This window comes from Macaca fascicularis, chromosome 13 (genome assembly GCF_037993035.2).
Source record: "Macaca fascicularis isolate 582-1 chromosome 13, T2T-MFA8v1.1".
Lineage (NCBI taxonomy): Eukaryota > Metazoa > Chordata > Mammalia > Primates > Cercopithecidae > Macaca > Macaca fascicularis.
Genome location: NC_088387.1, coordinates 21,853,263 through 21,867,580, shown reverse-complemented (window position 1 = coordinate 21,867,580; position 14,318 = coordinate 21,853,263). Strand labels below are relative to the sequence as shown.

At 41.1% G+C, this 14,318-nt stretch overlaps 1 protein-coding gene and 1 gene segment (V, D, J or C); both read right to left on the bottom strand.

The window, feature by feature from the left end:
- The window catches only part of LOC102116898 (immunoglobulin kappa variable 2-30), a 970,872-nt gene that overhangs the window by 259,132 nt on the left and 697,422 nt on the right, over positions 1-14,318 (bottom strand). The gene's annotated exons all lie outside the window — the stretch shown is intronic.
- LOC135966901 (immunoglobulin kappa variable 1-12-like) lies at positions 12,567-13,450 on the bottom strand. The segment is given in 2 exon segments: positions 12,567-13,243; positions 13,369-13,450. Coding segments are annotated over 2 exon segments (378 nt in total).

Below are 14,318 nucleotides of genomic sequence, written 5' to 3'. Positions count from 1 at the left end.
TTGTACTTTAAGTTGTAGGGTACATGTGCATAACGTGCAGGTTTGTTACATATGTATACTTGTGCCATGTTGGTGTGCTGCACCCATCAACTCGTCATTTACATCAGGTATAACTCCCAATGCAATCCCTCCCCCCTCCCCCCTCCCCATGATAGGCCCCTGTGTGTGATGTTCCCCTTCCCGAGTCCAAGTGATCTCATTGTTCAGTTCCCACCTATGAGTGAGAACATGCGGTGTTTGGTTTTCTGTTCTTGTGATAGTTTGCTAAGAATGATGGTTTCCAGCTGCATCCATGTCCCTACAAAGGACGCAAACTCATCCTTTTTTATGGCTGCATAGTATTCCATGGTGTATATGTGCCACATTTTCTTAATCCAATCTGTCACTGATGGACATTTGGGTTGATTCCAAGTCTTTGCTATTGTGAATAGTGCTGCAATAAACATACGTGTGCATGTGTCTTTATAGCAGCATAATTTATAATCCTTTGGGTATATACCCAGTAATGGGATGGCCTGGTCATATGGTACATCTAGTTCTACATCCTTGAGGAATCGCCATACTGTTTTCCATAATGGTTGAACTAGTTTACAATCCCACCAACAGTGTAAAAGTGTTCCTATTTCTCCACATCCTCTCCAGCACCTGTTGTTTCCTGACTTTTTAATGATCGCCATTCTAACTGGTGTGAGATGGTATCTCATTGTGGTTTTGATTTGCATTTCTCTGATGGCCAGTGATGATGAGCATTTTTTCATGTGTCTGTTGGCTGTATGAATGTCTTCTTTTGAGAAATGTCTGTTTATACCCTTTGCCCACTTTTTGATGGGGTTGTTTGTTTTTTTCTTGTAAATTTGTTTGAGTTCTTTGTAGGTTCTGGATATTAGCCCTTTGTCAGATGAGTAGATTGCAAAAATTTTCTCCCATTCTGTAGGTTGCCTGTTCACTCTGATGGTAGTTTCTTTTGCTGTGCAGAAGCTCTTTAATTTAATGAGATCCCATTTGTCAATTTTGGCTTTTGCTGCTGTTGCTTTTGGTGTTTTAGACATGAAGTCTTTGCCCATGCCTATGTCCTGAATGGTACTACCTAGGTTTTCCTCTAGGATTTTTATGGTATTAGGTCTAACATTTAAGTCTCTAATCCATCTTGAATTAATTTTCGTATAAGGAGTAAGGAAAGGATCCAGTTTCAGCTTTCTACTTATGGCTAGCCAATGTTCCCAGCACCATTTATTAAATAGGGAATCCTTTCCCCATTTCTTGTTTCTCTCAGGTTTGTCAAAGATCAGATGGCTGTAGATGTGTGGTATTATTTCTGAGGACTCTGTTCTGTTCCATTGGTCTATATCTCTGTTTTGGTACCAGTACCATGCTGTTTTGGTTACTGTAGCCTTGTAGTATAGTTTGAAGTCAGGTAGCGTGATGCCTCCAGCTTTGTTCTTTTGACTTAGGATTGTCTTGGAGATGCGGGCTCTTTTTTGGTTCCATATGAACTTTAAAGCAGTTTTTTCCAATTCTGTGAAGAAACTCATTGGTACCTTGATGGGGATGGCATTGAATCTATAAAATACCTTGGGCAGTATGGCCATTTTCACGATATTGATTCTTCCTATCCATGAGCATGGTATGTTCTTCCATTTGTTTGTGTCCTCTTTTATTTCACTGAGCAGTGGTTTGTAGTTCTCCTTGAAGAGGTCCTTTACATCCCTTGTAAGTTGGATTCCTAGGTATTTTATTCTCTTTGAAGCAATTGTGAATGGAAGTTCATTCCTGATTTGGCTCTCTGTTTGTCTGTTACTGGTGTCTAAGAATGCTTGTGATTTTTGCACATTAATTTTGTATCCTGAGACTTTGCTGAAGTTGCTTATCAGCTTAAGGAGATTTTGGGATGAGACAATGGGGTTTTCTAAATATACAATCATGTCATCTGCAAACAGGGACAATTTGACTTCTTCTTTTCCTAACTGAATGCCCTTGCTTTCTTTCTCTTGCCTAATTGCCCTAGCCAGAACTTCCAACACTATGTTGAATAGGAGTGGTGAGAGAGGGCATCCCTGTCTTGTGCCAGTTTTCAAAGGGAATTTTTCCAGTTTTTGCCCATTCAGTATGATATTGGCTGTGGGTTTGTCATAAATAGCTGTTATTATTTTGAGGTACATTCCATCAATACCGAATTTATTGAGCGTTTTTAGCATGAAGGGCTGTTGAATTTTGTCAAAAGCCTTTTCTGCATCTATTGAGATAATCACGTGGTTCTTGTCTTTGGTTCTGTTTATATGCTGGATTATGTTTATTGATTTGCGAATGTTGAACCAGCCTTGCATCCCAGGGATGAAGCCCACTTGATCATGGTGGATAAGCTTTTTGATGTGTTGCTGAATCCGGTTTGCCAGTATTTTATTGAGGATTTTTGCATCGATGTTCATCAGGGATATTGGTCTAAAATTCTCTTTTTTTGTTGTGTCTTTGCCAGGCTTTGGTATCAGGATGATGTTGGCCTCATAAAATGAGTTAGGGAGGATTCCCTCTTTTTCTATTGATTGGAATAGTTTCAGAAGGAATGGTACCAACTCCTCCTTGTACCTCTGGTAGAATTCAGCTGTGAATCCATCTGGTCCTGGACTTTTTTTGGTTGGTAGGCTATTAATTATTGCCTCAATTTCAGAGCCTGCTATTGGTCTATTCAGGGATTCAACTTCTTCCTGGTTTAGTCTTGGAAGAGTGTAAGTGTCCAGGAAATTATCCATTTCTTCTAGATTTTCCAGTTTATTTGCGTAGAGGTGTTTATAGTATTCTCTGATGGTACTTTGTATTTCTGTGGGGTCGGTGGTGATATCCCCTTTATCATTTTTAATTGCGTCGATTTGATTCTTCTCTCTTTTCTTCTTTATTAGTCTTGCTAGTGGTCTGTCAATTTTGTTGATCTTTTCAAAAAACCAACTCCTGGATTCATTGATTTTTTGGAGAGTTTTTTGTGTCTCTATCTCCTTCAGTTCTGCTCTGATCTTAGTTATTTCTAGCCTTCTGCTAGCTTTCGAATGTGTTTGCTCTTGCTTCTCTAGTTCTTTTAATTGTGATGTTAGAGTGTCAATTTTAGATCTTTCCTGCTTTCTCTTGTGGGCATTTAGTGCTATAAATTTCCCTCTACACACTGCTTTAAATGTGTCCCAGAGATTCTGGTATGTTGTATCTTTGTTCTCATTGCTTTCAAAGAACATCTTTATTTCTGCCTTCATTTCGTTATGTACCCAGTAGTCATTCAGGAGCAGGTTGTTCAGTTTCCATGTAGTTGAGCGGTTTTGATTGAGTTTCTTAGTCCTGAGTTCTAGTTTGATTGCACTGTGGTCTGAGAGACAGTTTGTTATAATTTCTGTTCTTGTACATTTGCTGAGGAGTGCTTTACTTCCAATTACGTGGTCGATTTTGGAGTAAGTACGATGTGGTGCTGAGAAGAATGTATATTCTGTTGATTTGGGGTGGAGAGTTCTATAGATGTCTATTAGGTCTGCTTGCTGCAGAGATGAGTTCAATTCCTGGATATCCTTGTTAACTTTCTGTCTCGTTGATCTGTCTAATGTTGACAGTGGAGTGTTGAAGTCTCCCATTATTATTGTATGGGAGTCTAAGTCTCTTTGTAAGTCTCTAAGGACTTGCTTGATGAATCTGGGTGCTCCTGTATTGGGTGCATATATATTTAGGATAGTTAGCTCTTCCTGTTGAATTGATCCCTTTACCATTATGTAATGGCCTTCTTTGTCTCTTTTGATCTTTGATGGTTTAAAGTCTGTTTTATCAGAGACTAGTATTGCAACCCCCGCTTTTTTTTGTTCTCCATTTGCTTGGTAAATCTTCCTCCATCCCTTTATTTTGAGCCTATGTATGTCTCTGCGTGTGAGATGGGTCTCCTGAATACAGCAGACTGATGGGTCTTGACTCTTTATCCAGTTTGCCAGTCTGTGTCTTTTAATTGGAGCATTTAGTCCATTTACATTTAAGGTTAAGATTGTTATGTGTGAACTTGATCCTGCCATTATGATATTAACTGGTTATTTTGCTCGTTAGTTGATGCAGTTTCTTCCTAGCCTCGATGGTCTTTACATTTTGGCATGTTTTTGCAATGGCTGGTACCGGTTGTTCCTTTCCATGTTTAGTGCTTCCTTCAGGGTCTCTTGTAAGGCAGGCCTAGTGGTGACAAAATCTCTAAGCATTTGCTTATCTGTAAAGGATTTTATTTCTCCTTCACTTATGAAACTTAGTTTGGCTGGATATGAAATTCTGGGTTGAAAATTCTTTTCTTTAAGAATGTTGAACATTGGCCCCCACTCTCTTCTGGCTTGGAGAGTTTCTGCCGAGAGATCTGCTGTTAGTCTGATGGGCTTCCCTTTGTGGGTAACCCGACCTTTCTCTCTGGCTGCCCTTAAGATTTTTTCCTTCATTTCAACTTTGGTGAATCTGGCAATTATGTGTCTTGGAGTTGCTCTTCTCGAGGAGTATCTTTGTGGCGTTCTCTGTATTTCCTGGATTTGAATGTTGGCCTGCCCTACTAGGTTGGGGAAGTTCTCCTGGATGATATCCTGAAGAGTGTTTTCCAACTTGGTTCCATTTTCCCCCTCACTTTCAGGCACCCCAATCAGACGTAGATTTGGTCTTTTTACATAATCCCATACTTCTTGCAGGCTTTGTTCATTTCTTTTTGTTCTTTTTTCTTTTGGTTTCTCTTCTCGCTTCATTTCATTCATTTGATCCTCAATCGCAGATACTCTTTCTTCCAGTTGATCGAGTCGGTTACTGAAGCTTGTGCATTTGTCACGTATTTCTCGTGTCATGGTTTTCATCTCTTTCATTTCGTTTATGACCTTCTCTGCATTAATTACTCTAGCCATCAATTCTTCCACTTTTTTTTCAAGATTTTTAGTTTCTTTGCGCTGGGTACGTAATTCCTCCTTTAGCTCTGAGAAATTTGATGGACTGAAGCCTTCTTCTCTCATCTCGTCAAAGTCATTCTCCGTCCAGCTTTGATCCGTTGCTGGCGATGAGCTGCGCTCCTTTGCCGGGGGAGATGCGCTCTTAGTTTTTGAATTTCCAGCTTTTCTGCCCTGCTTTTTCCCCATCTTTGTGGTTTTATCTGCCTCTGGTCTTTGATGATGGTGATGTACTGATGGGGTTTTGGTGTAGGTGTCCTTCCTGTTTGATAGTTTTCCTTCTAACAGTCAGGACTCTCAGCTGTAGGTCTGTTGGGGATTGCTTGAGGTCTTCTCCAGACCCTTTTTGCCTGGGTATCAGCAGCAGAGGCAGCAGAAGATAGAATATTTCTGAACAGCGAGTGTACCTGTCTGATTCTTGCTTTGGAAGCTTCCTCTCAGGGGTGTACTCCACCCTGTGAGGTGTGGGGTGTCAGACTGCCCCTAGTGGGGGATGTCTCCCAGTTAGGCTACTCAGGGGTCAGGGACCCACTTGAGCAGGGAGTCTGTCCCTTCTCAGATCTCAACCTCCGTGTTGGGAGATCCACTGCTCTCTTCAAAGCTGTCAGACAGAGTCGTTTGCGTCTGCAGAGGTTTCGGCTGTGTTTGTTATTGCCCTGTCCCCAGAGGTGGAGTCTACAGAGACAGGCAGGTTTCCTTGAGCTGCTGTGAGCTCCACCCAGTTCCAGCTTCCCAGCAGCTTTGTTTACCTACTTAAGCCTCAGCAACGGAGGGCGCCCCTCCCCCAGCCTCGCTGCTGCCTTGCCGGTAGATCACAGACTGCTGTGCTAGCAATGAGGGAGGCTCCGTGGGTGTGGGACCCTCCCGGCCAGGTGTGGGATATGATCTCCTGGTGTGCCTGTTTGCTTAAAGCGCAGTATTGGGGTGGGAGTTACCCGATTTTCCAGGTGTTGTGTGTCTCAGTTCCCCTGGCTAGGAAAAGGGATTCCCTTCCCCTTTGCACTTCCCAGGTGAGGCAATGCCTCGCCCTGCTTCAGCTCTGGCTGGTCGGGCTGCAGCAGCTGACCAGCACCGATCGTCCGGCACTCCCCAGTGAGATGAACCCAGTACCTCAGTTGAAAATGCAGAAATCACCGGTCTTCTGTGTCGCTCGCGCTGGGAGTTGGAGACTGGAGCTGTTCCTATTCGGCCATCTTGCTCCGCCCCTGTTTTTATTCTTAATATTTAGTTTGAATTTATAGGAACTGCGCATGTATCTGCACAGCTTAGTGGTCACCAATGATTTGAGAAGTTTTGCTCAAATATCTGGAGCTTATAAATCTATCTTCTGTCAGTCCATCTGTGTGTAGTTTAAAAAGCACAAGCAAAATGCAGCCAGTTCTTACCTCCCTCTGGTTTTACTTTGCACCAGGCACTCTTGTGTCTCATCACTCATATCTATAGCTTCTAAGTCACCAGGAATATGTGCAGAGATTGTTTCAGCATATGGCTCTATCTTACCCAGGAATCTGCTATTTACTCTCAGCAGATGTACTACTTGCCCCGAACAGGGCATCATCTTGGACTAGCAAAACTGTGGGCTTTTTCTGTTTATTTCCTGTGGAGTTCTCCATATTTAGCTGGAAACACTGAAGAAGTTTACTCCTTGGCTTTACTCAAGTTCACTCCCTTTGGCAGCAAGCTGCTAGCTTTATTTGCTATCCTCATATTGGTAAAACTCCAGTTCTGTAATTCATGCTGACTGAGCTGTGGATAGAAGGGTGCTGTCACAGGCAAAAGGCTACAGACTTTTTCTGTCCTTACTCAAAGCACTAGTACTTTTTTTTTCTATAAAGTATATACATCTTTAATTATTTTATGCTTCCCCAATTTTCAGAGTGCTGAAATAGTTTTGATTTTTTAGCTTTGCATTTATAGGTGTGTTTGTTATTTATTTTTGCACAGAAGGTTTATTAAACTCTTTGTGATGCCATAAACAGAGATGCCTTCTAAAATGCATTGAAATGAACATAATAGCCACGCTGAAATGGCATGAGGTTATTTACTAACATAAGTAATTTTGGACTTGAGAACTTGAACTCTGCACGCTCACTTTAAAGAGAAACCAAGGTTCTAACAAATAGAGAATCCGGATCCCTAGTTTTCACATTCATGAAGGAACGCACTGTCAATTTTTAAGATGCCTTCTTTGTATTCTAGAACTGAGTAAATTAGTGATCACACTCTACATAATGGGAACTATGATTGTCTTTAATAGACATAAGAATTAGAAATAGGTAAAGGTACAAAATAGGAGGAAACTTGTGGAATTGTTTGAAAACCACCTTTTCCTTATTTTTCAGTTACTTGTGCGTGTGTTTTAAATTTATGTGGAAATACTTTTAGACCTAAAATTTGAAAAGTACAGTAAAAATGGTTCACATATGCTCCTCCTCCAGCTTTCTCAAATGTCAGCATCGTAAATAACCACAGTATAAGTATCACAACCATAAAATGAACATAGATATAATGTTATTAATTAACTCATTTAAAATCCCATATGGATTTCACTGCTTTCTTCCACTGATGACTTTTTTTTTTATGTTACAAGATAAAATTCAGGTTTCTGTATTTTATTTGGTTATCCTGTCCTTAATATGTTTAAATCTGTGATAGTTTTTCACTTTTGTTTTCTTTCATGGCCTTGAAACTTTGGAAGGTTATTGGCCAGTTATGTTGAAGAATGTCCTCCCAGTTGGTTTATATGATGTTTACTATTGATTCAATTCACACCATTAATTTTTGGCAAGAATAGTACAGATAGGATATACCCTCAGTGCTTCCTATCAGATGTTACATAATGTCATCATGTCTTATAGGTTGTAATAAATGTATATGATCAATGAAATCCCTTTTGGAAGGAAGCCTTGGACAAAAATAATGAAAATAACTGCTTCTGTCACTCCTTCTACTTGGTCATTTGCAGACGTCGTTAGTACCAGTCTATTTCTTCCATTCTAATATGCACTTTATTTTTACAAACTTTAATGTTTTTACAGTCTACTGCATCATAGAGAAAATTGAAGAAATAATTTAGATCACTTTTAAATGGCAAATGTTTCCATAATAACCACTTGCACTGAAATGTTGATAGCCTGAAGAAAGAAAAAGAATGGGATTTATTCAGCTATGGTAGTAGCTTCACGTGAGCAGCTTTTACTGAGTCAACTATTCAGATAAATAGAATTTTCTACTACTTAGAATGTTGCAGAATTCAAATGGAGAGGTGTAGCATGCACTGAGCTACTTCTACTAGGAAAGTGAAGAATAACTGGGCCTATGTAAGGATTCATACAGTGACACACTATTTCTGGAAACCTGGGATTCTGGTGCCTCAGTTGAAGAGAGTCCAAGGATCAGAGTCCAAATTGTTCATGGAATTATTATTATTTTTTTTTTAGAATCACAAAATGTCCAAATAGATCAGAGATGCTAAAACTCAGTGACCACCACATTAGCTGTCTATAAAGGAAGCAGCTGGTAAAATCTAGTAAACACTGATGGTCTTGTTTTTGTTTCATGTTGAATCACTGTGTGAGACCAGTTACTCTCCTGCTGACAGAAATAAACTGCAACATCTTCAGGCTCCAGGCTGCTGATGGTGAGAGTGAAGTCTGTCCCAGACCCGCTGCCACTGAACCTGTCTGGGATACCAGTGGCCCTGCTGGATGCATCATAGATGAGGAGCCTGGGGGCCTGCCCAGGTTTCTGCTGGTACCAGGCTAAGCTGCTGCCGACACTCTGAGTGGCCCTGCAGGAGAGGGTGGCTCTTTCCCCTGGAGACAAAGACAGGGTGGCTGGAGACTGCGTCATCACTATTTCTCCGGTGGTATCTGAGATTGGAAAGAAAACAGAAATGAACTATTGTAATCTAGATCAAAATCACTGTCTTTGAGTATAGCCAACATTTTTGCCCTACATTGAATTTTAACTATATTTCTTGCTGAGCAGAGGTGGCAGGAGTTTTCACTGATGTGCAAAACCACCTCATATTCCCTTCACCTGGGAGCCAGAGCAGCAGGAGGAAGGAAGCTGTGCTGGGGCTTCCATGGTTCCCTCTGGGTCCTAACTGAGCAGTTCCTCCCCAGAGCTCTGACCCAGGCATTGATAAGGGCTCTGGAAGGTAGGGCAGCTGGGAGGGACATGCAAAGCAGCTGGGGTGGGAGCTGGGCTTCCAGCTGCAGGGACCACCTGCTTCTTCCTCTCTGCACTGAGCATCCTGTGCCGCCCTGGTTGTCAGGTCAGAAGAGTCTGTTGGCTCAGTCTGAGTGTAGAACTTCCCCCTGGTGATCACAGAATTTCACTCCTGTGTCTTTCTTCTCCTCAATCACCTAAATTACCCAGATGATGTTTGGTACAAGGCTGTTAAGAGCAATATAAAAGGCTGTGTTTTCATTTCTCTCTTCCTATCCTCAATATGCCCCGTCATCTCCCTAAGTGCATTATTGGATCTATTGAAATGAAGACTCTGTTAGAACTTAATCTTCCAGATACACCTTTCATTTGCTTGTTAGTAATGTTTTCTGAGGGTCCTGAAGCTTTCCATTAATCCCCACACATGCTCTTTGAATTAAAAACTTCTGTTTACAGTCCCATGTCCCGGCAGGCCCTGACATAGATGCTCCATGGCTTGCCGACTGCTTGAAATTGATCAAGTAACTTCACTTCCCTGTGTCTCAGTTTCCATATCTGTGTAACTGTGACAATACTGCTACCTACCTTACAGTGCTGTAGACAGTTTAAAGAAAATAAGACGAGCATTTTCAATAGTATTCAGGACGTTATGTATGCAGGAATTAATTTTGTTTTTATTGTTTAAGTATTCAGCACTACAGTCATCATCATTATAAATATACTTAGCATGGAAAATAGTCTTAAATCTAATCCAAGAATGTTTTATCCACAGTCAAATTAAATTCTAAGGTGTTTTCTTCAGTAACTATACACAACTCTTAAAATCCTAATGATTTGGTCTTAATCTGTGCTAAATCAGACCTTCAATCATTCCCACCCATCCCTGTCTAACGCATTACTTCTCATCATCCATTATCAAAATGTTACCCAGAAAAGGTTACCATTCCTGTTGCTGTCCTTCTTTATTATATAATCTTTATCCTACCTTGTTATCTTTTGTCTTATTCTGGCCCCAGGACTGACAATAAGGATAAGCTACCATCATTACTTATGGGCTTGCTCCAGTATAATTGTGTCAGGCTTGTTATCTTGGAAATGAGGACTCTGTCTTGCAAAGAAACATATTCATTGGGTCAATGCATTATGAAATAAAAGATTTTATCTATTTATGATCCAATAATTAATTTAGAATGATTTGAACAGATTTTTTTATGACAAAAAGAAGACGATATAAGAGAAAAATATAATATGATAGTAAACACAAGCTAATATAATGCTTGCTTCATGGATTTTTGCATACATGTTAGACATATGCTGGGTATATGTGCGCAATGATAATCTGCAAACTGAACGCTAACTAGTTTAAGGAATGCCTGTATTACACCGAGTCTTGCCCACTTTTCCAATTATAAACAGAAAGCCACAGTACTATTTGCATCTGTATCAAACCTTCTAGCTGCTATGGTAATGGTAGAGCAGATTTAATGGTAGAGATAAAAGCCTTGGAAGTAGTAGAGGCTTGTCCTGTGCTATTATGGCTGTTGCCGTGGTTGTTGTTAGGAAATAGGGTGGGAGTGAAAGCAGGTAGATTTACAAGCTCTGCTCTTCCTCACACTCACAGCGCCCTCTAGAGATGAATAGATGGTGTCCAGGAATCTCTGACACTTCTTAGAAGTCTTTTGCTCTTTCCAGAATGTTTCCTGACAAGTATTGTTTTGAGTCACAGATTAGGTGGAACTGGGTGTAGAAGAAAGGACTAGAGCAAAGGAAGAGGTTTTCCATCCCAGATAGTTATTGTAGGGACAGGGAAATGGAATTTTTCATAGATTTATGCCACACTTCTATGATGTTGGGGAGAGAGACATCAAATCAGGCTCATTCCTGAAAGAATTATTACATTTTCTAAAAGAGAAAATACTGTGACTTTCTTGTCAAATAGATGTTTAAAATTCAAAGCTACTGACTTTTTTTTTGATCGAGTCTCACTCTGTCACCCAGGCTGGAGTTCAGTGACACGATCTTGGCTCACTGCAACTGCCATCTCTCTGTTTAAAGCAATTCTCCTGCCTCTGCCTCCCAAGTAGCTGGGATTACAGGTGTGTGCCAACATACCCAGCTTATTTTCATATTTTTAGTAGAGATGGGGTTTAGCCATGTCGGCCAGTCTAGTCCCAAACTCCTGACCTCAGGTGATCTGCCTGCCTCGGCTTCCCAACGTGCTGTTGTTACAGGCTTGAGCCACTGTGTCCAGCCCTACTGATGTATTAAGATCATTCATCTTCTTGAATACACCACGTGGTAAAGTGCAAATCCACACTTTAAACTTGAGATTTCTACTCCTATGTGAATCATACTAGTGAGGAACAAAAAAATTCTGTATTGGTTGGGAGATGATGTCTGACAGTGGTCAGTTTGTGAAGTGGAGGCTTATATTAGAGGACTTTCTACAGTGTTATATATGAAAATGGTGAATGGCTTCATACCCAGAAAAATTAGCTTTTTTTTATGAGCCGTATTACTACCACCAAGAAAGAATTGAATTGAAACCTGTGACTACTTGATGAAGGGTCATAAAGAATAGGGAAAGACTTGGGAGGCCGAGGAGGGCGGATCATGAGGTCAGGAGATCAAGACCATCCTGGCTAACATGGAAACCCCATCTCTACTAAAAATACAGAAAAATTAGTCAGGCGTGGTAGAGTCCCAGCTACTCAGGAGGCTGAGGCAGGAGAATGGCATGAATCTGGGAGTCAGAGGTTGCAGTGAGCCAAGATTGCACCACTGCACTCCAGCCTGGGTAACAATTGGAGGCTCTGTCTCAAAAAAAAAAAAAAAAAAAAAAAAAGAGGCAAAGAGAAAGGACACAAAACACACTATCGCAAAACACCCATTACGATTGACTAACTGACCTCCTGCTTCCTGTTGACCAGATTATCTTCATTACCCCTCTCTAATTCCTGTTTTCTCACATTTCTTCCCTGCTATCTAAACCCCTCACTTTAGTTGGTCAGGGAGATACATTTGTGAATGGTGTCCCATCTCCTCAGCTGCAGCACCTGATTAAAACCTGTTCTTGGTAATATTTGCTGTCTTAGTGATTTTTTTTCTGTGTGGTGAGCAGCAGGATCTACACCGAATCCTTGGCATTTCAATAACAGAATTCTCTTCAAACTTCCCTGCTTTGGCTTCTTGTTCCTTGAAATCACATTTACCCACAACTTCTGAGATAACTTGATATAATTCTAAAATTCACTATGTCCACCACTGCTTACCAGTCTGAGCTTGCCAGCTCCAAACCCTTCCTAGTGCCAATGAACTTTCTCAAAGAGCTATAGGTAATATTTTCCCTTTTTCATAAAACTCTAACCTTCTCTTTGTTCTTCCAACATATTGAAGACCACTGAGTTTTCCTGTTTGCCCCATTTGGCAAATATTCCTTTGCAAATAAAACATTAAACTTAGAGATTCATCTCTACATGTTATTTAGACTTCAGTACTTTAGACTCTAATTCTCCATATTAAGACAATTCCTGCTTAGAACATCTATTTTGGCTTCTTCTCTGTTATATGAATTCCAACTGAAGCTATAAACTAGACTCCTCAGGTGTAAGCATCTCTGTCTTTATTAAAATAGGAGAGTCTTTGTTATGGCTGTGCAGATGGGGCTGAGAAAGCAAAAAGTATTATGGTGCAGACATGACTTCATGTCCCCCTCTACCAACACCATCAGAGTGTAGCTGCATCTGAGGAACACTCTCAGCCCATGGAGGCATCAGGAGGAGCAGCTGGGGAAGCCCAGCCTCACACATCTGCTTCCCTGGGGGTTTATGTTCGGGTGTGTAGCACTGTGGGAGGTCTACTGCTATACTGTTGACAGTAATAAGTTGCAAAATCTTCAGACTGCAGGCTGCTGATGGTGAGAGTGAAATCTGTCCCAGATCCACTGCCGCTGAACCTTGATGGGACCCCAGTTTGCAAACTGGACGCCTTATAGATCAGGAGCTTAGGGGCTTTCCCTGGTTTCTGCTGATACCAGGCTAACCAACTGCTAATACCCTGACTGGCATGGCAAGTGATGGTGACTGTGTCTCCTACAGATGCAGACAGGGAGGATGGAGACTGGGTCATCTGGATGTCACATCTGGCACCTGAGATTGGAAACAAAAAAGCAAATATTCATACTATTGATCATATTATAGGAAGACTTTCTTGAATAGCCAGGCAGTACTGAGCACACTGGGCTGAGTAAACTGCTAGTGTTCTCCTTCCTTACCTGGGAGCCAGAGCAGCAGGAGCCCCAGGAACTGAGCGGGGACCCTCATGTCCATGCTGTGTCCTGACTGGGTCTGACTCCTGCACGAAGTGTGTCCAGCCTATTAATAAATCTTCAGGGCAGGAGGATGTGCTCTGGGAATATGCAAATGGGAAGAAGACAGGGTAGGCTGGGCACATCTGCAGGGTTGGCTCATCTCACTAGCTAAGCACTGGCTCAGTGTCCCCAGGTGTCCCAAGTAAGACCGGGATAGCATAAATTTGTCTGCAGAGAATGTGTTTCTACTGGGGACTATTTTGTCATGAGAAACATTTTTTAGTTTTTTTCTGACAATTTGAAATATTCCCCAGGAGTCAATGGAGTAATGTATTTCATTGGTGTATGGGGATTTTTTAGGAGAATATTCTTGTTTGTAGGAAACACATAGTAAAATGCTAGACAGGATTCTCAGGTCTTCAAAAGTCTCATATAATTCGAGATAGGGAAGGAGGTACATTGTCCTATACTTTTAACATTTCTGTGAGTTTAACATTGTTCCTTTCTAAGAAAATTAATAATAAAATTTATCGACACGATGCCGTATATATTAGTAAGTATTAGGTAATGGTGTTATGGCATTTTTTTTTACCACTATTAGCTGAAGCAATTTACTACAGATATATACAGATGAATCCGTGTTTCCTCAATGCGTGCAGCACTCACAGAACTGCCACTATCAAGAGCTGCAGGTCTCTGTAATACCCAGAGACTAAATGGGCTGCACCTTATTCTTGTTTTGGGCACCTTCATAGTCTAACTTCTTTTCTGCCACTGAGTATTGTTTCCCAAAGTTCATTCCTCTCAGTGAGGGTGACCACTGCATGGAGCATGTCCCTGCCATGCACCGTGAATGACACTTTCTTCTATTACTTTTTATCAGTGATTTAGGACATCATCCTGGCCGAGATACC